The 26000-nt window shown below is 37.6% G+C and overlaps 1 protein-coding gene across 8 annotated transcripts in view; it reads left to right on the forward strand.

Moving 5' to 3' along the window:
• The first annotated feature begins 4660 nt into the window (after nucleotides 1-4660).
• TAFA5 (TAFA chemokine like family member 5) overlaps nucleotides 4661-26000 on the forward strand; it is a 421054-nt gene continuing 399714 nt past the window's right edge. For 7 of the 8 annotated variants that reach the window (XR_005700531.1, XR_005700533.1, XR_005700534.1 and 4 more), the window contains exon 1: nucleotides 4661-5207. Coding sequence is in view for 3 of the 8 variants with exons in the window: in XM_040062246.2 (XP_039918180.1) it covers nucleotides 5096-5207 (112 nt within the window). In the remaining 5 variants the exon portion in view is untranslated. The remainder of the gene's footprint in view (nucleotides 5208-26000) is intronic. The other variant, XM_040062247.2, reaches the window with a different exon arrangement.

A 26000-nucleotide genomic window follows, 5' to 3' on the forward strand; every position in this document is an offset into this window, starting at 1 on the left:
GAATTGTTATTAAGAACCTGAATATTACTGACCATAATAAAGGCTCTTTCATGTACATGTATCAATTAAAAATTTTTAAAAAGCAAATTTTAAAGCACTCTGAAAAGAAAGACTTTTACTGAACTCATGGGTGAGAACTAAGTTTCTTATCCCCGTTTCAGATGTATGCAGTTCACTGCCATTTAGACTAAAATATGATTTCTGTTATTGAAGGACTGAACTCTCTAAATTATAATTTCACAATGAATTAGGCATGCAACTACACACTGTCTCTTTATCTTCCTTACTCTTTCTTTGTTCACAGATACGACAATTTTCTGCTTCATGTAAATCCATAGCAAAAACTTCCCTACTAAACACATGGTCAATATTCTGGGCACTAAACAAAAACAAACAAACAAACAAACAAACAAACAAACTATATATATAAATATAAATTGAGGCATGTGTTTAGATATAACCCTTTTCCAAAGATCAGTAACTACAAAGATAGAAATCTTCTCACAAAATCTAACTAAAACTATTATTTTTCTTTAACAACCTAGATCGCCTGGCTGGTCACCATCTCAAGGAAGATGAAGAAAATTGCAATTCTCTTGCATTCTTTCCTTTTTATATTTGCTATGGTTGTTAAAGATGCACTATGGATTTTTATAAAGAGATGTATAAAATTCTTTAATTAATTTGTTTAAAATATAAATGATTACATAAAGTTGAGGAGCTTACTTTCTTAGTATTAAGCTCTACTGCTCTTCCTTTGAAAATTCTTTTGATATATTACAAGAAGCTATTACACAGCTTTTGTGTGTAATTAATGTTTTAACATTCTAAAAAATTAAATACTGTGTTTCTTTTACATATTTTTTGCTCATATTTATCTCAAAATTAACAAATCTAATCAATAATGTCCATTCAGATACTCTGCTGTTTCCTTGAAATGAACATTTAGAATCAAGTGAATATATCTTTATTTTATCCCAAGCAAAAACTCAGTTCTTGGCTTGAATAGTATTGATTGTTAATTCTGTCTGAAGTATACTGAAACAGTGCAATGCCACACAATTTACCTACAATTTATTTAAACCTTCTATTTTCAAAGCAAATAAGCAAATTCAAAAAGAACAGAAGGTCTCTTTGTAAAGACCTGAAGAACACTCTCTACCTTCTGCCATGTACATGCTTCATGCTAAATGAATATTAATATTTATCTTCTGTAGGTTATCCTCTCACCTGTAATGGAGGTCAACATCACTACACAGGCTTCACAGGTCTGACATCCTAGCAGAAAGCAGTGATGCATACACACATCATGGACAAACTCTGACATAGATACAGCTTACAACAGGCTTCAAACTATGCCTTTTCCAGTCAACAGATATATTTTGCATATAATTTCAATTGGATCAACGGCACAATCTATCTTAGTAAAGAGCTTAAGTATTACTTTCATTTCCTTGCAAATATTAACTCTTCCTACAGCAATGGAAGAATGAGAGATCTGTGTCTTTGAATATATGGGAACAAATCTGACTTCTGAAATGGGTATTTCACTTTGATATACAGCCTTTAACTTGGGTTTCTGTTTTCTATTCAGCTTTCAGACATCTGTCCATGACTTTAATAATTGTTTCTTACATTTCCATACACACAGGTTGGAATACTGGGAATTTCTTGGGAGATTAGGGAGGCGATAAACATTTTCCTTGAAAATAAAAGTGTGGGGAACATTTTAAGAAAGAAGCAAGCAAATTAATTTGAGATTGCATTCTGCCACTTCTTCCTTAAGCAAGAATTTACATTGTGAATAGTGTCACTGTAGGGTGAAATACTTTTCAATACAAGGCCATGCAGAACAGCCGGGTCATTACTGGAGATCAACATGCACCTACAAAAAAAATCAGCAGTGACCTAAAATTATATTTTAAGAGTGGTTTTAAGTCTTATCTTTGACAATCAAATCAGAATGTAGTGTTTGAAAATATTTCTTAATTTAAAACTTCTTTATAAAACTATTACAGGTAGTTGTATAGAAACACAAATGCCCCAGCTTGGTGGTTCCTGTATTGAGTGGTGCCTTACTTTCTGAGTAACTGAGTAGTTCTCCAACATGGGAATTAATTTAGTCTCAAGTGTGGAATATCAGTTTTCAGAATTATCAAAGCAAGACTTCAGCTTCTGTATGAACCTTTGAGCTCTGTTTAGGTGGACTGTAATCATGATTCCCACTCCTCAGGCTGAAAGTTGGATGTATTTCCAAGGGAAATCCTCTTGTCTAATCACAACTTCTTAGTTAAACCTTAATATTTACTATACAACATTCAGTGAACTCTACTGAAAGGTATAGTTGCTTCTATACTTCTACAACTGTCCCTTACGGCTTTAGAGTCTCTTAATCTATACATCATACTATGACATCTCATTTCAAGATACTTGTGCTTTTCCTTTATAGTAACTTTTAAAATATGTTATTGAACTGGACATCCATTGCATCAATTTTTTTTTTTTTTTTTTTATAAATACAGAAAGCTGCTTAATTTACATGTTAGTCCTGGAATTGCAATAAACAGCAGCACAACATGCAAGGCATTTTTGTTGCTTAACACTTATTTACATTTAGTCTGAGAATAGGAATTTTGAAAGTCCTAGTTTTTAAAAAAACTTATGAAGATGTACAACTTTACAACATCAAATTGAAGTAATATTTCAGGATTCCAAGGGGGATGATGAATTTATGTTGAATTAGAAGGAAAATATAGTGCCTAAGTTAGAGATGGAAGGTGATAAAAAGATTTCATCCCTACATATAAATGCTATTTTAAATGGTATCGGGAAGAAGAATACAGCTTAGCATACTGTCTTAATGCTTGAGTTGTGCTTTATTCTAGTTTTCAAATACACTAGAAAAGAAATTCCCATGAAAATAAAGGAAAATAAAGCCACATCTTGGACGGAGATGTTCTGGTACCCAAATTATGTTGTAGCCAAACAATAGTAAAAATTTAATCTCTGAAGCATGTTTGAACACATTAATCTATTGCCTTAGCAGTTCAGTTCAGTTCTGTTCTCTTCTGGCAGAAAACCTTCTCTGAAATCAAAACTATTACATTGACAGTGTCCTCATGGCACAAAACTGAACTTAGTTACAAGTATCTAATCAAGTGCAGCTGTACTGAAAAGGTCCTTAAAGTCCAGTCTTGTGAATAATGCATCATTCATATGCCATTTTTAGTCTAGATGTTTAAATGGCAAACAATCAGACAAACCTGGGGCTTCTGAAGGAATACAGATCAGCTTTTTCATGCCATTTCTATTATGCAAGTAAAACACAGGAGGAGATATTGGGACATTTTGTGACCAAGCTCCTCTTCTAGTCTGCCAATCCTGCCTGTACTTGGAACACGACTAGGTTCTGCAGAACTTAAAATATTAATTTGAAGACATTGCTATGGAGACTCCGAACAGAAAAGCTCAACTACCTGGTTCCTCTTACAATATATAAGCTTTTAATCATAAGGGATACTGGCACACATGTGAACTCAAGGCCTTTAAAGTGGGTTTCATACCGATGTGTCGCTGCCATTTCAGCGACAGTAACCGCGTGCCAACAGCAGTCCCCATAAGGACCGCAGATGGATACACAATGAGGAATTGTTTCCTTTAGCATCTATGGTCGTGTCGAGGCGCAGTACATCGTGGAGATTTCGAGCCGCACCGTGCAGGTGAGGGGACTGGGAGTGACAATTCCCTGGGCCACTTCTTCTGTCTAGACCCCGTGTCGGCCGAGAGCCGATTCCCAGCGGGGGCTCGGGGCGGGCACCGCCTCGCTGCCGGCCCGGCGGCTCCCCCGCGCACCTCTGCGCTGGCGGCCGCGGGCAGACGCTGGGAGCCGGAGCCAGAGCCGGCGCCGGCCCTACCCCACCGAGGCACAGGGCTCGCCTCTCGGCCCCTGCCCGCCGCACAGCCCGCGCCCACCGCCGGCCCCGCAGGGCCGGCAGCCCCCTCCGCGGGGACCGGGACAGGGACAGCGGCCCCGCGGCTCCTCCCACCCTAAACCCGGCGGGCGCGGCCCCGGGAACGGCAGCGGGGAGCGGCGCGGGGCCGGGGGGCGATGCGGGCCCCGGGGCGGGCGCGCTCCTCCGGCGGGGACGCGCGAGCGCAGGAAGAACCGCTCTGCTCGGAGCGCTGAGCACCTGTGGGCGTGACCGCCGGCCCCCTCCTCCTCCTCCCGCTTCCCTTTACTTGAAGGGCCGGCGCTGCCGTAGCGGCAGAGCCTGAGAGCAGAGCGGGCGGCGCACGGAGAGGAGGAGACCCGCTGCCGACCCTCCGCTTAAAGTGTCCCGGCCGCCACTCGCGCCTCCTCCCCGTCAAGCCGCAGGACCGGTCGGGAGGGGAGCTCAGGCTGGACAGGCGGTGTGGGGAGGGGGCTGTCCTCGCCCTGCGGGCGCTGGGCCGGGGCGCGAATCGCCCTCTCTGCGCGGAGCTGCCCGGCCGAGCCCTCCCCGGCGGGCGGGCGGGCGGCGGTGGCGCCGGGCTGCCCTCGCCCCTGCGTGGCCCCGCGGCCATGCTGGCCTGGGCTGGGGGCCCGCGGCGCCCTGAGAGGGGGTCGCCGTAGAGCCGCGGGGCGGGCGGGGGAGGTGCCGCGTTAGTACCTCCAGGGCCCGCGCTCCGCCTGCGGGGGCTGCCCACGGCGAGGGAGAGACAGGGGGAAGGACTGCAAGCGGAGTAACTTTTGCAAATTAAAAACAGAAAGGAAAAAAAAAAAAAAGAAGAGGCTCATTCGTGGGTCATCTTCGAAGCTCAGTACCACGCGAGGCATCGAAGCCGCAGTGAAACCCTCCATGCTAGTGAATCCCACCACAGTGACAGGAGGGAAGCTGACTGTGGCCACTGTTCCCAAGCCCCGCGTGCATTAAAGTCGCCTTGGCTTTCTGGCTGGAAGATGATTCCTGGAACAGGAGCATGTTGCTGATGATGAGCAGCAGAGTCGTTGGATGATGCCTTCCTTGAGGATTACACGTGGAGCAAGGCCGTCAGTCAAGGGGAGAGCTGGCTGGTGAAACTGTCTGACTTTCCCCCCAGCGGGGAAGTGGCTTCAATGGCTCCATCTCCCAGGAGAAGCAGTAGGAAAGATGCCAGCGCCTTGCCAAGCATGTCCTCAACTTTCTGGGCTATCATGATCCTGGCTAGTCTCCTAATCGCCTACTGCAGTAAGTACATATTTGTCCTGGTGCTTTTGCTGGGCATAAATCTACACCCTTCCCGTGTCAGGTAACACTTCAGGTGAAGGCCAAGCTCTGAAGCAGATGGGCATAGGTACTTTGCCTTAGACTTGCCTCTCAGCACATCTCCCCCACTCCCCTAAGGCAAAGCAGGTAGACCGGCGCTTTAATACTGCTGCTTCTCAGGAGAGTGAGATGTCCTTAGGTCGTAGATGTGGCTTTTCCAGTCCAAACAGTAACATCTCTTGGATTTTAGAAACGCACTTTCTAGCAGTAGTCACCCTGATCCACTGTTCACTATTTATTGTCAGATGTTACCAGATTCCTCTGCATCTGCTCCCTCCACATGCACACGATCTCTTAACTCTGTCCACCTTCCATGAACAGGAGCTGACGTGCTCATGTTCTTTCTTTTAGGAAGCACATACTTCATCAAGTGACAGGTGTCCTAACATCCCTGGGATCATATGTGATCCTGTGCAATTCCATAGGAGCAGATCTTGGCACTTCCTTAGCATATCCTCCGTAGTTTAGTAAATCCATGTTGCCTGTTTTAGAGCTGCATCTCAGGTTATCAGTAGACTTTTTACATTCTTTTTTCAGGCTTGATAGATTTTTCAATTAATTACAGTGTTGCATATAAGGTATCTGTAAGAATCAAGTACTTGGATATGAATGCTTTTAAAGGTCTTTATTTTTTTCCTGCTTTTCTGTTTGTTTTGGTCATTTTTGGTTTTCTTTGTTTTGCTTTTAGCAAGAATCATTTTCAGGCAGTTATATAATGTTAATGTCCATACTTCAAGTTTGGGAATGCAAGTTAGTCCATAGCGCCAGAGCAGGAAACTTGCAAAGAGAAGAGAAAAAGCAGTTTTTATGCAATAATAAAAACCCCATGCAATTTATCAGGAAGGACCCACACAGCTTTGCCAAAATGAATCTACACTGTATTTTCCCACCCTGAGCTGAATGGGGTCTGTAATTTACCCATGGTGCATACTGCTTTCATTAGCTGTAGCCTAAAAGGTTTTGCACTGGGCTTGTCTTGTTGAGCTGTAATAGGTGTAGGCTGTGATGAATAGGAAAGAGATGCTGGTTTGTAGGAGCATACCTGCTGCATTTCTTAACCCTCTGTTCCATTCCCTCCAACTGTATTACATTGACCATTTTTCTGTGTATGTGTTCTGGGTTTTTTTCGAAACAAGATTGTAATTGGTTAGGTGAATCTTTAATTCACTTTTTTTTTGCATATTACAGGGGCCCTTTATACCGATGATATTGAAAGTGGATTATTCCAAAAATAATAATTTTTTTTTCTTTGTAATTTAGCACATTTTACATTACACTTCTCATTAATAAAATCATATTTTAAACAGGTCACACTTTTCACAATATAATTTTGTACATAATGCTATATTCAATAGATTAATATAGAGGATATACTAAACAAAATTGGGAGTTTTAAAATAATTTATTGTATCATGGGAGTGCATATTACAGAATGAATAGTTCTAGTGTAAAGGGAATTCAGTTTGATATTAGTGATAGGAAATATTTTGTTCAGTTTGTGCTAAAAGTGTCCAAAGAGTCACAGGCTTCTTATGAGAAGATGTGAGATCTTCTGTGTATATATTTTTGATCAGCATGGCCTCAAAAAGAATTAACCATGAACTCTGACACTTTAAAAATGATTTATTTTCAGCAGTAAGAAGTTTGACAATGTTTTGTCCTAAGGAATGTTGTGACCCATTTGAATTGTTACATATTGTTCGTTGTTTATTTTTTGCATTGTTTACTGATGAAAAGTGCAAATGTTGGCCGATAATCTGAAGGCATTTTCTAGTGTGCTTAAAGACCAGTTGTTGAATTAGTTCTCTCAGCCAGTGTAGACAGTGTTTCTCAAATATGTAGTACGCTCTTCATTTCATATAGCACTGAAAAGCACCATGCTGCTTAAAATATGCAGTGTCAAAACACTCCACCATTAATGTAATGCTTCACTGATTTGACAATTGCAATTCCAAATGTTAATGAAGCATCATGAACATTTTCTCTAGTGGTAGTATTTGAGACACTGGAAAAAATTGGTTTTGCTCTGTGAAAAATCAAGATTAAAAAAAAGTGAAGCTATTTCTAGGTATAGCAGCAATTCAGATTTTACAAATTCTTTTAAGAATCAGGTAGAGTTTAATCAGTCTTTTTTTTGTCTGATGCCTTTTTTTGAAGAAAAGCAGATCTCGGTATTGGTGTGGACACGATGACTTAAAAATGCTTTAAAAATAACAGGATTGCCATAATTATTAGGACCTAAAAGGAAAGAATTTGAATGTGGAAAGTAGTCTCTCTTTTCCCTCACACCTTATTTTCAGGTATATGGAAGTATAACAGTAAATGTTAATATATTATCAAACTAATAACAGTAACCTAATATTTTTTTTTTAATCTCTCATTGTATCATTCTACTGAAAACCAACCCTGCAGCCTCCAAAAACAATTCTGGAAAGGAACTTTTCCATTTTTCCTTTCTTAATAGCACTGTAGATAAAATTTTTGATACATCTTGCCTGTTTCCATTTTTAATCTGTTAGTCTGACAAAGCTTATTTCTGAATCAGTTATTTGAACATTGCTTTTCCTTCTCCTAATTACTTAGTGAATCTTTGTTTCTCAAAGTGTATTTGTTGTATAATAGTCATCCCTATTACTGGGAGCAACCAGTAAACGCCATACTCTAAGTTCCACTTGACAGATAAGCATATTTATAAAGAATGTTCTGAATGTACATGTACCACCCATTAGACTTTCATTTATACTTTAGTATCTGAAGCCAAATTACATTCCTATTGATGTGGTAAAATTATAAACTGATAATTTTTTCTTTCTTAAAAGTTTAGATTATACTTAGGGATAATGGCTCCATCCTATGGTGGAAGAGAAACCTGCATCAAATCAATTAGGTTAGTTGCTATAGTGATAAGTATAATGTAATATTCTCCATCTGAAGGAAAGCGGTCTGATTTGGTAGGCTCTCAACAGGAGAAGACAAAACTGAAGTAGTAGAAATAGGCTGTTTATGGTCCTTGGTGTGACCAGCAAGGAGTTATTTTGCTATGCAGAAGCATCATTAAATGCACAAACAGTCTAATAAGGCTCTCCTGGTAAAGGGTGGCCACCTTCATTGCAATTCAGAATTAAAAGAGTTGTGACATTTTTGGATTCCAGACATGTATCTCACATAATTGTTTAATGAACAGTAGTAAACAAAAGAGAAATACCTACAGTGAATACCTCACAGTGTATTTTTGACTTTTGTAAAGGTGAAATGAATATATATATATATATATATTTTTTTTTTCTTCTTCTTCATAACTGGAGTGTGCATTTTACCATATTAGAAAGTTTTGTCAAATTAAGGAAATTCTATGTGGTATCACAGTTGCCTGCTACATCAGGGATCTAAATAACAGTTTTGATTCAGAATTACTTTTTAGTGCAGTTATTCAGTGCTATAAATACAGAGGAGCTTTTTATATGTAAATTGTAGCTTTTTAAGCAATATATGAATCAGCTTTTAGCAAAGTTGTGGCTGTTTCAAGCTTTTACTTTTTTGTATTGTTTTTTAAGCCTGAGGAGTAGGACATTAGAACCCTGTGCTGTTCTGTTAAAGTAATATTTCTATGGGTAAGTAAATGTGGTTTTTTTGGTTTCTTTTAAAGGGGCTGCCAAAACTGAATGGTACTTGGAAAATTGACATTCTTGCTTTGAGTACTGTGTATGGAAGAGAGCAGTATGAAACCCAGCATTTATGCTTACTAAGTGGTCATAGTACTAGGGAAAAGGAATCCAAAAGTCCAAAATGCAAAGTATTTTCTATAACATAATGCAGAGATATTTTTGCTGTTGCTGAGCAGGGCTTACACAGAGCCAAGGCCTTTTCTGCTTTCCTTATTTCCATACTGGTGAAGAAACTGTGAGTACATGGCAGGGTTAGAGGAGACACAGTCAGTGCAGATAACCCCAGCTGACCAAAGGGATATCCCAGACCATGTGACACCATGCTCAGTATATTAAATGGGGAGGAGGGGGAGAGGAGGTTCAGGGTGATGGTGTTCATCTTCTAAGTCAATGTTAAACATGATGGAGCGAGCTCTGCTTTCCTGGAGACTGCTGAATGAACCCCTGCCTGCCCATAGGAAGGGATGAATTAATTTCTCGTTTTGCTTTGCTTGTGTGCATGGCTTTTGCTTTCCCTATTATATTATCTTTATCTTAACCTGTGAGTTTTCTGGCTTTTACTTTTCTGATTCTCTCCCCAGTCCTGCTCATGGGGAGTGAGTGAGCAGCTGCCTGGGGCTTGGTTCCTGGCTGGGGTTAAGCCACAAAAAATATTATATTATATTATATTAACCTCACCTTAAATTGAGATCCTGTTACATATTAGGTAGGCATTGCTCATTTGATAAATACCTTTACATTGTCCTGTTTTGGAGTTGCTTTTTGTCTAGAAGACATGGGCTACTGTGGTCTCCAGATCTTATTGTTTCCTTATTTGACACTGCCAGGAGGACTGCAATGAACTGCGACTGTCACCTGGCCACTTCTACAACAGGATCTACCATACCATCATGCATAGGCTACTGAACAGCTGTTAGATGGTAAATGGTCACTGCCCATTGACGTTGAATACAAACAAGTCAGCTCTGAATGAAAGCCTACAGCTCCTGTTATTGATCTGTTATAATTCGAGTCCCTTCTTCTGTTTTCAAAACTGAAAACCACAGATTTTTTAAAAAATCAATTTATCTGATCTGTAACTTTATTATATTTTCTGCAAGAATTACTGTGTATATATTTTTCCTGAACTCTGCACGCAGGATGGGACATAGAGAGCAACTGTCATTAGTCAGACTTTTTTTCAGTCTAATTTGTATCTAGAAAGGAAAAATAATGCTTTTATGACATTGAACAGGAAAAGTAAAATAATAAATTATGTTTCTTTTTGTAATGTCCTAGCTGCTCCTTTTGAAGCAGGCTCAATTTTTGTGATAAAACCAGTCCTTTGAACTTGATGGCATCTACAACGTACTACCTGTCAATGTGATTACCAAATTGATGCTGAGATTGTCTCACCAGTTGTGTTGTCATCTGTCCAGATGATGTTTTACATAGAAGTCCTTGGCATCAGCATAAGAAATGTCTTCTTACTGCTTTGAATATTGAATTCGACCATTTAAGGCTAAGTAAGCACAATCACAATTTCTCAAATATATTTGAATTCTGACAATTCATACTTGCCTTGCAAGTATGTCCACTGATATGGATGGATAATGGGAAGCAGGTAAGGAGGGGAAACTAGAAGAAAATGGATATTTTCAATTAAATATGTGGTAGAGAAGTATTCCATGTCTTTCAGCAGAATTGACAAGACAGAGATTGAGATGTCTTTGACAGCTTTTTTTTGGTGCTGTTTATGTAATGTACTATTTTTTTTCTTACCATATACTATGAAAACAGTATTGGGGGCATGGAGTAGAGCTCCACTGCTCCAGCTAAGGGTGTGAACATGAGCTAGATTATATTTTGTTTTACTGTCCTTCACTGAGCTTAGTCCTTAGGAGTGGGTATTTTCTCACTCATTCTTCTTTGACAGAAGGAGATGGTATGAAATATCTCAGTTTTTAAGATGTAGTTTAGTGCTTTCTTAGAGAGTGTGCTAACCATTAGGCTATTACATGAAAAAAACAAAAACAAAACAAAAAACAAACAAAAAAACCACCAGCCACCAAACACACCCCTCCCCTCCAAAAAAACCCCACCAAAAAACAACCCAACAAAACCCAACACTGGCAGCTAGTCCAGCACCTGGCATGTCAAATATTGCTTTTTATAGGTATGCCTTGAACGTTAGTAGCTCAAAAATACGCTTGGATACTGTGCTTCATATAGAAGTGCTGGATATATAGGCAAATCCAAGCAGGTTTGATTAGCCACAGTCTCCCTGTGTATTCTTTGTTGCTAAATTCAAACGGAAATGTTTCCATGCTTAGTCTCGTGTTTGATCAGGTGTGTTGTTCCGCTGCTGGGCTGGGAATCTGCTTATTTTTTTCTGTGTTTAAATCTAAGTTAGACTGCTTTTTGCACAGATGGTTGGCAAATTTGCTTATTGTAGATGTTTTGGAAGTCATCTCTTCATGGATATGCTTTTATGTTAGCCCTACAAATAGGAAAATGTTATGTGGTGACTGTTTGAAAATGTATGAACCCTATTTAGACTATGTTTTCCAATATTCTTGGTATAGAGGTTTATTTCAAAGGCTTTGTACATGTTTTTCAATGAAAGGACCGTTCATGGATAACAAGTAAAATGGTAGAGGGTTTTGCATATATGTGATGATTTTTGGATCTCTTCCAAATTATGTGGCCTGTGTATTCTTTTGATCTCTGAATGGACTGCTTCTTTGGATGTCTTTCTTCAAACACTTAGATAAGACAGAAGATCTTATCTATCTTATTTCCTCTCAGATAAGAGGAAATAATCTAACTGGGGTGAGCAGTATGACTATTTTTTTAAAAATGTCTCTGAGCAACAACCCCTCTGGTTTTCTCCTGAGTAGCATCCAGTTACTCAATATCATCTGTGCTTTAGTATGTCCTAACATTTAACTTCGTTGCCTGTGGTGCAGTACAGCAATAAGGAAGCTGTTTCTCTAGAAAAGGGTGTTGTTTGTTTTGCCAAATTATATGCTGTTGTTGGAGAAAACTTAAACTATATGTATAGAGACCTGTAGCTTCAAATTTTCTTGTTAAAATGCCCTTCAAGGTTGTAGGTTGGTGTGATGTATTTATAGTTCTGATTTTTTAAAATTTATTTATATATGTTTATTTATTTTGTATATTTCTGCCTCATGAAATCATGGAATGCTATGTGATGGAAGGACCTTTAGTGGTCATCTAGTCCCAAACCTCCTGCCATGGTCAGGGACACCTTCCTCTACACCCGGTTGCTCAGAGCCCCATCCAGCCTGACCTTGAGCAGTTCCAGAGATGAGAACTTTTCTGACCTGTTTCAGTTTTTCAACGCCCTCACATTAAAGAAATTCATCCTAATATCTAATCTAAAGCTCCCCTCTTTCAATTTGAAGCCACTGACACTTTAAAACATTGCCCTTTATCCTGTCACTAAATGGCCTCCCACTCCTAGGCTGTCTCATTCTCTTGCAGCATGAGTTAACCTATGCCTTTATCTGATTTTTGGCTTCAAGAATCCTCCTTCACTGTCATATCCTGCTCTTCCAACAGGAGAGTGTTTTAACAGGGTAGGATCTTATGATGTTTTTAGGATTATTTACCTTACATAAACTTTTGCCTGCAACTGAAAGTAGCAATTTATGCTATGACCCCATTCTTCATCCTGGTGTTTTCAACATCTGGAGCTGGAACTGTCTCTGGTTTTGTTTTGTGTGGAGGTTAATTCCAGAACATAGTTAACAGATGTGTTCTGTTTGTATTTTCTGTACCAGAAACTGAATTAAGATCCCAGAACAGAATACCTAGGAGATTGGTAATATTTCAAACTGCAAGTTATGTTGGTTGGGTTAATTCCTGTTTTTTCATCCATTATAGGGGAAGATTATACTGACCAACTTTATATAAGCATAGGTGCAGAACCTGATGATTGTGTTAGGTGTCATCTGAGGGAAAGGTCCTTAATTCTTACAGAAATGAAAAATCACTACATAGGAAAAAGAAAAGTCATTACATATGAAAAGAAGTCTAACAAAAAGTAAATGGGAATTATTTCTGAGTTCTTGTTAATCCTAGTATAATTTATGGTGGCTTTGACCTTTGCTCTGGGAACTCTTTTTCTTTTGTTTTTTTTTCTGATTATCTTACAATGTTGATCTTGACAAATGTGTTCTAAGAGATACCAAATAGAGATACCTTTAATCATGAATACCTCTATCACTCTTCATACTCTCAGCTGTCACTATTCCTTTTAGTACTTATTTAATTTTTTCTCATTAAACTAGACCAGTGCAAAATTTGGCAGGACATCTTCGCCATATGACAGAAGTGGGTTTAAGCTGAGCTGTTGCAGTGTTCATTAAATAGTTCAGTTGAACACAGAAGTGCTGAAATGTTGTGGGAACAGTGGCTTCTGGCACTTCTTCTGGCAGACCCAGAGGAAGCCCCCAAAAGTAGTCAGGGGGCTGAAGCCTGTGAAGACCAGTAGAGAGAGTTGGAGTTTCTCCAGTTGCAGCCTGGAGAAGAGAAGGCTTAGGGAAGACCTTACAACCTTGAAGTACATCAAGGCGGCTTGTGAGAAAGATGGAGAGAGACATTTTACTAAAGCCTGTAATGCCGGGACATGGGGCAATAGTTTAAACTGAAAGAGTGTAGATTCACATGGGATGTAAGAAGTCTTTTACTGTGAGGGTGGTGAGACTCTGGCACAGGTTGCCCAGAGGAGCTGTGGATGCCCAGTCCCTGAAAGTGTTCAAGATCAGGCTGGATGGTACTTGAAGCAACCTGGTCTAATGGAAGGTGCCCCTGCCCATGATAGTGGGAGCTTTAAGGGTCCCTTCCAACCCAAACCAGTCTATGACTTTTATTCTCTCGTTTTAAATTAAACAAATATAAATGTAACAGATACTGAGATTTTACCTGTTACAGATAGCATTCTGTTGCATTACTGAAACGGTTCACTGGTTTCTCATATATTTTGAACTAAAATGAACCTTTTATTTAGTTATATCTTGGGTAGACGCTTTTCTTCTTTGTAGCCTAAAAGAAATGTGGCTGTTTCTATTATTTATTTTGTATACTGAACAAATTCCAGTGTAGTTCTGTGTATCATCTTGAATCATAAAAAATAGAAAATTCTTTCCTGAACTGAATTAATATAATAACCAGAGTTATTATTGAAAATAATTTTGTTGAAAAATACCAGAAAGGTTTCTGAGAGCTTTCTAAGTATCTACTGTTGGTAATGCTCTATTGAACATTCATTGTAAGGTGGGAATATATATGGTTTTGTGTATATATGTGCTCAGTAAAAAAAAATCTATTTAAAATAAAAATAAGAGGCTTTAAAATTTGATATCACTGAATGTTACTGAAAAGTAATAATATTGATGAAACTACCTTCTCTAAAGCATTTGACTTAGCCTGTGCTTCTAGAACATAATATCTGGAATAATGGTTCTTTTAAGGTATCATTTTAAAGAACTTCCACAGATGTTTCCATTATAAGTTATCAGCTCCAGCCAGGAAACAAGCAAAAAAAGAAAACCACCAAACACAAATATAATTGTTCTGCGAGTCAGATCCTCATAGATTAAAAGAAACAGTTGACAAATAATTTCAGTTTCATCTGAACAGGACAGGTTTTTCCTTACTTTGTATTTCTGCAGTGTAGTCGTCTTATTTACTGTACTGTCATTTTAAAGTCAGTGAAAGCATAAACATTTTCACAGTGAGTTCACGTGGCCTTTTTTAGATACATGATAGACTTCAGAGTTTGATGTAAATTGTGCTGCAGAAGTGCTTGTCTTTGTTGGCAGATAGACAACTTGCTAAGATTTTTACACACGTTATCACACTAGTCTATCATTACAGCATCTTTAGGTTGTTGCTCTTCCTATTTTCAAGGCCAGCATTTAATATTGAAATATTTAATGCCAAGTAACTGGTTCAGTATTTCTGTAGAGAAGAAAAACATAGAAAAATGGGCTTGTCATACAGATTGATTAAGACTGTAGGTCAGGATATTGAATTAATGCAGCCAAGGATTTGTACAATACGAGGGGTGTAGTTGGCATAAATTACTGGGATTTTCTGAAGACATCTTTGCAAACAGTTTGTATCCCAAATATTTTTTGCAGTATTTTGTCATACTGTAAATTCTCCGGTTTCTTTGCCAGTATTGTTACACTCTGGACACTCTAAAAATACCGTCTTCCCCCAGAAGTTGGAACCTATGTGAATTTCAGAGTGTATCAAATGTTATCAGCTTTACTATTCCTTTTTTTCTCTTTAACCTCCTTCCATATGAAAAAATATTGAACACATTTTCACCATGCAAACTTTCATAGTGTGGTTAAAACATTTGAAACACCTTCATCTACTGGTGATTTAGGTAAGAGAAAGTTTAAAGGTGAACAATGTATACATGTTTATAAGAAGCTTTAGGGGCAATAAGACCTGAAATGCTTACCTTGGATACAAAAGCAGATATCAAGAAAATAAAAGCTTTGTATGAAAAATGTTATGTAGTTATTTTTGGGAGGATATTGGGCTTTATGATGTGAGATGTTCCTCCAATTTTCCATTCTTCAGTGTAAGTGCTATTTTTACAGTCCTTTTCATCTGGAGCTATTCTATAGCTCATTGCTTTATAAATATATTTTTGTTCAAGGAATATATTGCTTTTCACCTTTTTCACACATTAAATATATCTTCATGGATTCTTTGTCTAAAAGCTGTTCAGTTCTGGTTGTGCTGCCTGTGTAACTAGAGATCTCTACCTTAATCCTGTCTATAAATGTAGAATGCCTTACTTGTCGTGGTTTAGAAATGGTACTCTCCAGTTTAGTACTCTATAGTACTAAAAAAACCTCAGATGCTGTTCCCCCTCCACCCCACCTCCAGCTGAAGACACCCACATTATGGGTTGAGAGAAGAACAGTTCACTGGAAACAGAAATTAGATAAGAAATGAGCAGTAACAGCAACAATGCTAATAATTAAAGTGTGCAAAAGAGAGTGATTCACATGCAAAAATGGGCACTGTGGACCCTGTGAGAATAAACAAGATTGGACAGTTTCCCTGCCATGTTTTCTTAACCAGAAGGAGCCCCTCCTCCCCAGAAATGAGTGCCTTTCCCCATCACCTGGCAATGACCTAAGGTGATATGAAATAATCTCCCTGTCCTAGGCATGCCTCCTCCCAGCTGCTGCTAAAAATTAGCCCTGACATTTGATGGCAGTGTAGGTATACCAGAATATTCTTTAGCATGAATATTGGCTTCATAGGATTTACATTGTATTGAGAACAGGTAGTATTAAGAATAATTGTTGTTTTCTCCCATAATTCATCTCTTTATAACGGTAAAGGATGTCCTTTAGAATCCTCAGCTTCACAGAGTAAAACGAATCTTTTCCTTAGTATTTTAATTTAAGCATAGACAGAAATATCAAATCATGCACCTACCTGTCTCATTTTCTTAGTAAATTTCCTGGAAATTATAGGGTTGTTTTTTTGTTTGTTTTGTCTGTCTCCATCAAAGACCAAGTATGTAGAACACAAGAAAACATCTCTTACATTATCTAATTAGAGCAGATTCCCACTATATTTCATTACCTTTCCTTTCACTCTTTATAATAAATGATAACCATTCCTTTCCTGAGGGTTTATTTTTGAATTTAGTGTTCAGTGTTGGCACTGAGTTCCAATATTAGTTTTCTGTCTTCCGTATTTTTCAGTTTTGCTTCCTTATTTTTCTTATCTAAGGTCAGGTGAATTGCCCCTACTGTTTGTCCTGCCACTTTCTGAAGTGCTTTTCTGTTAGTTGGCATGACAGGTACTGCTATGAGAATAACAGTGTTCAGTGACTTCTCAGACAAATTAACTTGATATGTGTGTAGAGAATTTTTCTCCCAACTGCTAGATCTGCAGAGATTTGAGAATTGGGCTTTTTTTTAATGTTGGTTGGTTTTTGGTTTTTTTTCCTACATCATATTCTCTGAGTCCAATTATAAACACTGTGGTACAGCACAATGTAGTCTTGAGTCTAAGTATCTTTTTGGAATTTAGTTTAAATTTTCTTCTGCTGTTTTAAATTATTTTAGAAGTATATTAAGCGACAGGATTATTCACAGAAGTTTAGTACTGAAGTGCTGAGGAAAAAAATGCTTTCAGTTTCTGTGCATGTAATTTGAACAAGCCTTTTAAGTTGCCAAAATGCTGGAGAGCCTTGGTAGATGTGATGGCTATGTATCATTTGTCATGCCAAGGGCCCCTAAATTTCAGATGCATGTCAATGTTACTGAGATCCTATATGTTTCGTGTGACAAAAGACACCTATGGTTTGGCTGAATAATATTCATTTTTCCAGGAAGAGCAACAACTGCCTCTAAAAGTGGGTGTCAGGAAGCTAGAATTTAAATCATAGCTAGCTGGTTTTGGCCGTTGTTTGGAAGTGATGGTGACATAAAGCACATGGAATAAGAATTAGAGAGCTCTTCTGTAAGGTCAAATAGCAGCATTTCTGAAGTATGCTTTTGACCAACTCTGTGTTCTTACTTTTCTTCTGATTTGCTCTTCTCAGTGTATATTTCTATAAATTCACATATTAAAAATCTCAGTGCAACACTGTAGCTGAGCTTAAGTGATCAAAATGTAGCATTTTCCCCTCACATCTCTAAATCTGCACTTTTTTTTCTTTCATGGAAGATCAGAGAGTGCCATGAGTTGGGTGTTGTTGCTGCTGTTTCAATTTTTAATTTAACTTCAGTTAGAAGGGGAAAAAATACACATTTCAAGAAATAATGGAGGAGTAAAATTTTGAGTTAAATCAGGCACATGTGATGGAGAACTGTCAGAGAAAAATCTGTCATCAAATAATGAAAGCTTCTGAATCCACACTGAGGCTTGTCTGTGTGTTGATTGCTTTTCCTCTTACCCCTGTCTCCTTTATCTTATGGATATCCCTTTTTTCCCCCTCCTGTCTTGGTCCCCTATTCAGTTCCACATAGGTTTGCTGACAGACTTGCACAGTTCAGAATAAAACAAATTAAGCAGAGGATTATGAGAAGACCATTTGATGCTCTGGATCATCCACGTCAGTTTTGCTTCGTTGGAAACAAATGTGTCTCTCTTCGTCTTTCCCACAGGCACCTGAGTCTGAAATATTATTGCTAGTCAGGAAGCTGTACCTGCTGAGAGCATACACTTCTTCCTCCTTGCTTAATGTGAGAACTGTTGTAGTGGAGGAATTAAAGTGGTTACAATCTGTCAAAATGTTAGTTCCTAGCTTTTGTAGCATTTTAGCTGAGAGACAGGAAAATCAAGATCATACAGAATGTGTATTGGCAAATTCATTTACTTGCTGTGTACACTTAACAGAAATCTTGACTGCAAGGTTCCTGAAATGTTGCAGTGCTTACATCTATAAAACACAATAGTGATAACCATAAAAGTGTATTTTCTCCTGCACTGAAAGTAGATCTTCTTGGACTGTTCTCAGGCAGAATACATGTTTTTTGATACGTTTAACACCTACATATATTAACAGTTTATATTATTCCAGGAGAATTACCATAATGTTTATTTCCGAAAAACAAGGGATTTGAGCAAGTTTAAGTACACAAGATGAGGAATGATTTGTTTTATGTAAACAGTTGAAAAGCCTCCTTTTAATTCAATTGAAGATGATGAAAGAGTGTTAATGGTGAAAAAACTTTTTTATTTCTTTACTTGGATTTAAGATGACTGATATTGAAACAGCACATTAGAAATTTGCAGTAGTGTCTGAGCCAGTGGAACTAAGAAAGGAAGTAGAGCTTCCACATATGAAACACATGCACATAGTATCAAGATATATAGCAAACTCTCAATATTACTCACTCTGTTGAAATTAAATATACAGTTTGTTTTGAAACAAGCTAGATTTCTAAAGGTAGTTTTGAGAACCTATTTTAAATTTGCTTTGGTTCTCTGTTTGTTTTAGTTTCTGTACCACATTTGAAAAATTTTTCAACTAAATGCGAAACTTTTATGATACCAGAATTAGTATCTTTTGTTCCTACAGCCTGTTTTGCACAATGATTCTGTCTGTACCAAGTAGAGTCCACGTACATGCAGCGTAAGCCTCATTTTATAGTAGATTTTCTTCCCCAATGCCTGACTGCATTCTATACATATAAAAAGATATGTAAGATCACACAGAATTACAGAATAAAGTTGGGAAAGACCTTTGAGATAATCTAGTCCAACTTACGACCTTACACCACCTTGCCAACTAGACCATGGCAGTAAGTGCCACATCCAGTGTTTTCTTAAACATCTCCAGGGGTGGTGACTTCACCAGCTCTCCGGGCAGCCCATTCCAGTGCCCAGGCACTCCATCAGTGAAGAACAGGTGAATCTCAATTCATTCAAGAAGATGAATCTCAATTTTCTGTGAAAAATATTGATTGTACATCAACAACATATTTCTAAACATAATTTCATTTTCTTCCTGTGTGTTTCATAGCATTGAAAAAGAGTGTTTGTGGTGTGTGTTTTTTCAGGATAGGCATAAAGCAACTGATCTTTTTGCCTTTTATGAAAGACATACTACCTCAATGAACTTAAATATTATTTTTTAAAGAGAAGGGAATAAAAATCTATGACATAAATTCTTGTGAACAGCAAACTTGGCCGGTAGATGATCAGGCAAAATAAACTAGTCTTTTTTTACACTTCAAGTATGAGGTACAGACTAATTATGTGAAGCTCAAAAACATGTGTCAAAGAGTTTTATGGGCCCCATTACCTTTCAGGTTCATAAAACACTGCCAACAAGCATGTCCCTCTCTCTCCTTTGGAGAATAAATAGCTCAATTAATTTATAGGAGTCTTTCCATTTTGTGTGTAAAAGAGGAAAAAGAAGGTAAATTAATTTGAATAAAATTGTATTCGTATTCAATTAATCTTGTGGGAATTAGTGTTACAGTGATGCTAGTACCATCATAAAATTTTTGTTGCTTGCACTTCATTGTGAAGAATGACAAACAATTGTTTTCTTGGAATGGTAATGAGTACAGAAGTTGCTTTTATGGACCAATGTAGGCCTTTGAAAGTTTGAACTAATCTTAGTACACATTTTTATTGCTTAGTTGATTCTTTTGAATTTTGTCTCTTTCATTTCCACATAAAATCACAGTTCCCTTCTCCTTTCATATGTACAGTGCAGATCTGGAGAAATGACTGATCAGTTCACCAGGAACAACCCATGCCTGGTAAGTTCCAGTAAGTCTCAGATGAACATTTTTGATTCCACAGTATCTGAGCCATAGATGAGGAAGAAAATATGTTTTTAAAGCTGTGGCCTGTTTTAATGCAATAAACATATTTGTAAATTGAAATTATTCCAGAGAAAGTTTTTTTTGAGTACTTCTTTTGAGTGCTTCAAGCATTGTTTTGGCCTTCCTGGATTCAGTTCTCACCATCTCCTCTCTAAACAGGAGCTTTTTATAGAAATTGTTTGCGTTCATGCTTGGTGCAGGGTACAGTTAAATACTGTGTGTGGCTTCTTCTGCTTGCACTTAGCAGATCTAGATCCTGATGAAAAATAAATAGGAGGAGTGCAACTGCTGTGAGAGTTTGAAGATGGTAGAGAAAAGGAATACCTGTACTTTCCAGTGTTTATGGTTTGAGAAAAATGGCCTGAGTAATTTCACGCTGATAGTGTTTGCTGTCTGCAACTGTCTTTGGGATGAAAGTGGAAGTGTTTGGAGATCAGCTCTATCAGAGGTTCCAAGTCTGTTAGAATTGATATGGCTGTCTTCCCTATAATGCAGACGTCATCCAGCAGAGTCACAGGTGCTGTCTCAGGCTGGTGGCCTGGTCTGAAGCCCAGCTGATAGGTGGTGTTAGACAGAAGGGTTTTTTACTACTTTACCAAATATTTTGCTTAGAAAAAGGTGATAAGATCTTGGCCAGCAGCTGAGAACATGTCCAGCATTGAGATGTCAAACTGTTGTATAGTTTAGTACCTTCTATGCCTGGCCAGCAGTCATAATCAAATGATCAGTCTTTCTGAGTTACATAAATGTATGTTTTTACAGATGCACATTAAAACTTGACATCTAGGTCAAGTAAACTGTGTTTACAGAAAAACAGATACTTTGCTAATTAGAAAATATTGTGTCAGATTCTCTACAGGAATGTAATTGGTTTGACCTCATTTTTAAAGAACAGTACACTGATTGAAATAGAAGAAAAGATATTGATATTTTCTTTGACTGGATTGACACGGGAACAAAAAGGATAGAGGAAGGCTTAATCTTCACTGAATCCCAGTACATGTTTTGTTCTTTGACTATATAATTCTTCACTTAGAAAACTAATGGTAAAAAACCCATAATAATTTTGGTTATCTTGGTTCATTGATCAAGTTATTAGAATTTGCAATGAAAAAGAAATAATGACAGAAAGAGATAAAGTGATAACTGTTTATACTTCAAGGCTCCCTTTTTCAAGAGTTTCCTGATATATTTACGTAACTCCTAGTCACAGCTACCAGTGAGTGGCTGACAAATTTATTTTAAGATGCAATTGTGTATTCTTGTCCACTAATATGTGTGAACAGACCAACAGTTAATAACTGTAATTAATTTTCACACTGATAATTTCTTAAAAATCTACTGAATTTTAATACATTTTATTTCAATGCTTTGCTGGTAATTTTCAAACAATCTACTGGCAGCATCAATTATCTCCAAAGTTGAAGCCATTTTTCACTACAAGTGTTACAATTTTTTAAACATCTGTTTCCCCTCCTGTGTTCCACATAGTAAAGAGTACAGTTGCTTCCTACTAAATAGAAAGTATTAAGAATTTTCTTTTACATATAAAATCAGATAGCTATTGCAATAGTCTCTGTATGTAGAATTTGTTGTTTGGCTGGTTTCCCTAGTTTAAAACAAATGACTTGATCTTGGCATTTGCTACAGTATGAGCCTGAGATGTTTTGTATTGAAGCACAGGGTCTAAACAGTATTAAAGAATGCATTGTATCTAATGCCTGAAGAAGCAAATTCATTTAGGGTGAGCATATCTCCTTTAGCTTCCATATTAAAATTGTACTGATACGTTATCTGTAAGAAAAAGTGCAACACCACGAGATGAGTAGGGAAGACTGAGAATAGAATGGGGTCAACTACAGTTAGATGAATTATGGCATTGTATGAGGTTCATTGAGAAGATGATGGGAGATGATGCTGCTTCTCCACTTGGCTTGGCCCTAGTGAGGCCACATCTAGAGTACTGTGTTCAGTTCTGGTCTCCACAGTTCAAGAAAGACAAGGACCTACAGGAGAAGGAGGTCCAGAAGAGGCCGCAAAGATGATGAGGGGTCTGGAGCAAGTCTCTTATGAGAAGAGACTGGCAGCTGGGCCTGTTTAGTCTGGAGAAGGGGAGACTGAGAGGGGATCTCATAAAAGATCTCAAAGGTCTGTGCCAAGAGGATGTGCCAGACTGTTTCATGGTGCCAGCTACAGGATGAGAAGCAATGGCAATAAACTGAAAAACAAGAAGTTCCACCTCAACATATGGGAGAGTTTTACGAGGGTGGCAGAGTCTTGGAACAGGTTGCCCTGCAAGGTTGTGTCCCTCTCTGGAGACATTCCAAAACCACCTTGACACATTCCTATGTAACCTGCTCTAGGTGACCCTGCCTTGGCAGGGGGTTGGAACAGAAATTCACCCAAGGGCCCTTCCAACCCTAAGTATTCTGTATTCTGTCATTCTCTTAATTATCAGATGCATGAATTTCTGCAGTAAAATGAAAAATCATCATCTTCCAGCAATAGGGATCCTTGTTGCAGGACAGCTGTGAATCATTACTGGAATTCTGAAAAAGATGTGACCCCATGGTGAATTAGAAAATAGAGAAGCGTTAATGTCACTATAGACAGTATCATTTAGACTTGATTAGCAAAGCCATGTATAATTTCCCTTATTGAGAAACTCATACTGAACTAGGGAGAAAATCAGAAAAATGGTATGTTCCTTCTAGAAATGAAGTTGAAAATTGCTTCACTTGTTTAGTCGAACAACAACTGAGAGATATAAAGTACATCAGAAGAATGAAGAACAAAAAAAGATTAAAAAAAAAAAAAGTGTTAGTTCAGGATTAAGTGGAAGTGGAATTTAATTGACTTAGAAACAGAACTTTATTACATAAGGGCCTGTGATACCTAGGCACTTGATTTGATTATTTGAAGAGATCTCATGTAGACTTTTGTTTGTCTGCTGACTCTTTTGGTCAAGTTGGTTTCAGACAGATAGCTTCCTTGAGTGCTGTGGCTGGCATAAGAATATTTACTCCTTCAAGTAATCGTGAGATTACTCATTCCAATAAATCTTCACTAAATCACGGAATTATCTATGGATTATTGTCTTCATCGCCTGATATCTCTGACAAGTTGATTAGCTCCCTTGGATTGTTTGATGAGGCTTTTTAAGTTCAGGTTTTGAATTACAGATGGAATTCTGTTCATCAATATCCTGTGTTCTTATCTGTAGGACTTCCCCAAATGAGTCTATAGACACTTGTCTCTAAAGATCTCCATTCCCAAAATGCTTTCTTCTCAGAGAGTTTGGGGTTGAATGAGATTTAGGTGCATTTAGTAAATGAAAATTTATTTCCATTAACTCCGTTTAGGATGGATGTTGAGAAACATAGGAATTGGGAAAACAATGATTAATTGTGACATTAAAGTGATTAATGTGGTATTTTTTTCAGCATGACTGATAGCTGGTTTGTTAATTCATGATCACCATGTAGCATTTTTTATCACACACATAGCTGAAGTCTGGAATAGGGAATGAGAACATATAATACTATATTTTTAAATGGAAATATATGTTATGATGGTGAGAATATCAAGCACTCATATAATGTATCCTTCTTTTGCTAAATTGAGAATAGCATACTGTGTGTGTAAATTTATAAGAATTACTTTGATAAAGTAATTCTTATAAACCTGTTGAGATGAAATTCTGTTCTATAACCCCTTCTTAGCTTTTTCTGGTCAGTTCAGAAACAGATATTTTGGGGGCATAAGGAAGCATTCAGCTTTGTAAGAATTTGTTACAGCATTATTTTTCTTTTTTAATAATAATTCTGAAGATAAACAACATGAAGTAATTTTTAGCTAAAATTTGAAACAATAATTAAGTCTGTTGAAAGTCAGCAGGCGGAGAATGGTGAACTCCACTAGAATTCCATAAAGTTGGGATTATGCAAAACTGATTGAAGTCACTTTTCAACTCAAGATGTTGAAGTGAATCCCTAAATCTCTACTGTCCCCCTGGTATTACAATGCGTAATGAACACTCCATATTTCACTTGCCTAGCTGATCAAAGAAGTGGATTTCAGAAGGCTCACTGAGCTTCTGAAGGCTTCATCTTTCTTTGCTGAAATGGGGACTGAGATTAGCTTTAGAATTCTGCCTCTTTAATCAATGTGACTTTTATAAACTCCAGTGTATTTCCTTTTAGTAGACAATCCTGTAGGATTTTGTGGTTTTAATGTTGTTATAGCTTCTCAACAATTTTTAAATTAAAAATTTGCCCAAAATTCTAGATTAAAGGAACACTTTAGATTATGATTAAATTCTTTCACTTAGTAAGCAGATTTCAGTCAATTGAGAGGTGATTATTCGCACCTAACATCTGTCAAACACTGGCTGTAACATAATCCTTATGCAAAAGCTTATTACATTGACCTTACAGTCAGTGGGTTTAAGAGAAACATCCTTGGCAAAAAATCACATCAGAAATGTTCTTTCTGATTGGCTTAACAATACTGTTACTATTAACTTTATGGTGTGCTACCTAAGGAATAATTAAACCAGATGGTGTGTTAAATCCAACTGAAAGAATAAAGATATTTTTACTTTTAAGTTGATCAAAATTAGGTAAAACAACATATGTTCATATGCATTACGATTCCTTTAACTACATATTAACTGCTTTCCTTAATATTCTTCCTGGTGATTTGAGAGCTCTGCCTCTTGGGAAAAACAAACAAACAAACAAACAAAAACAAACACCCCCCCCCAACCCTCAAAAAACCCCAACAAAACAAAACAAAACAAACCACAAAAAAACCCCACAAAACCCAACAAAAACAAACCTAACAAAAATCCTCTTTGAATTAATTTTTTTCAGACTCTCTGGTCACACATACCCCTGTTCTGCTTTGTTTTATGTAATTTAAATAAACAGTTTGCACACTGCAGAATCCTGAAATTACCTGAAACTGAAATGCAAGCTATTTTGGGCCACATTCAAATTGTAAAAATTAGGGCAGGTACATCCAAAAAAAAAGGATTTGGAGATTGCTTTTAAAGAAGCACAGCTTGTACAAATGAGCAAATTATGTTTTATGCAACAGATGTTGAGGAGGGAATTACAAATACTCCAGCTCCTGTTATAATAGTCCTGATTTGCCACCATTTCTCTTTAGCAGTGCCATGCAGGGCTAATAATACAGAATAACACACCACATACATTATGAGTGAAGTCTCTCTGCTGCCTATAAGCAGAGCTGTTATTTTTATTCTTCAAATAATTATTATGTTATTTTTATTCCCTGTTATTCCCCAAAGCATAAAACTCTATTATACTTACTTTTTTCATACCAGTAATTCTTTTCATACACTGATGGTATTTCCCTCCTAAAGATTGTCTGATGAATGGAATGCAGCTCATGGAAATATGCAGTCCCATTGCCTGAACTGATATAAAATTAAATGAGAGTAGAAACACACAAATGAGATTTATGATCATAAAGCATTATGGAATAATATTTTATCTTCACAGCTGCTCCTTATCCAGGTGCTGTTAAAAGTACTAAAAAGATTCATAAAATTAAGTTAACTGTATCTTGATTTTGTGAAGGATTCTGAATAATGTGCTTTCATTAGCTTGATCATTTTATGTGCTTCTGTCTTCCTAGTGTAAATTACTTCTTAGTCACAACTACCTGTTCAAACAACTCATAGAACAGTG

This window comes from Hirundo rustica, chromosome 4, assembly GCF_015227805.2.
Source record: "Hirundo rustica isolate bHirRus1 chromosome 4, bHirRus1.pri.v3, whole genome shotgun sequence".
NCBI lineage: Eukaryota > Metazoa > Chordata > Aves > Passeriformes > Hirundinidae > Hirundo > Hirundo rustica.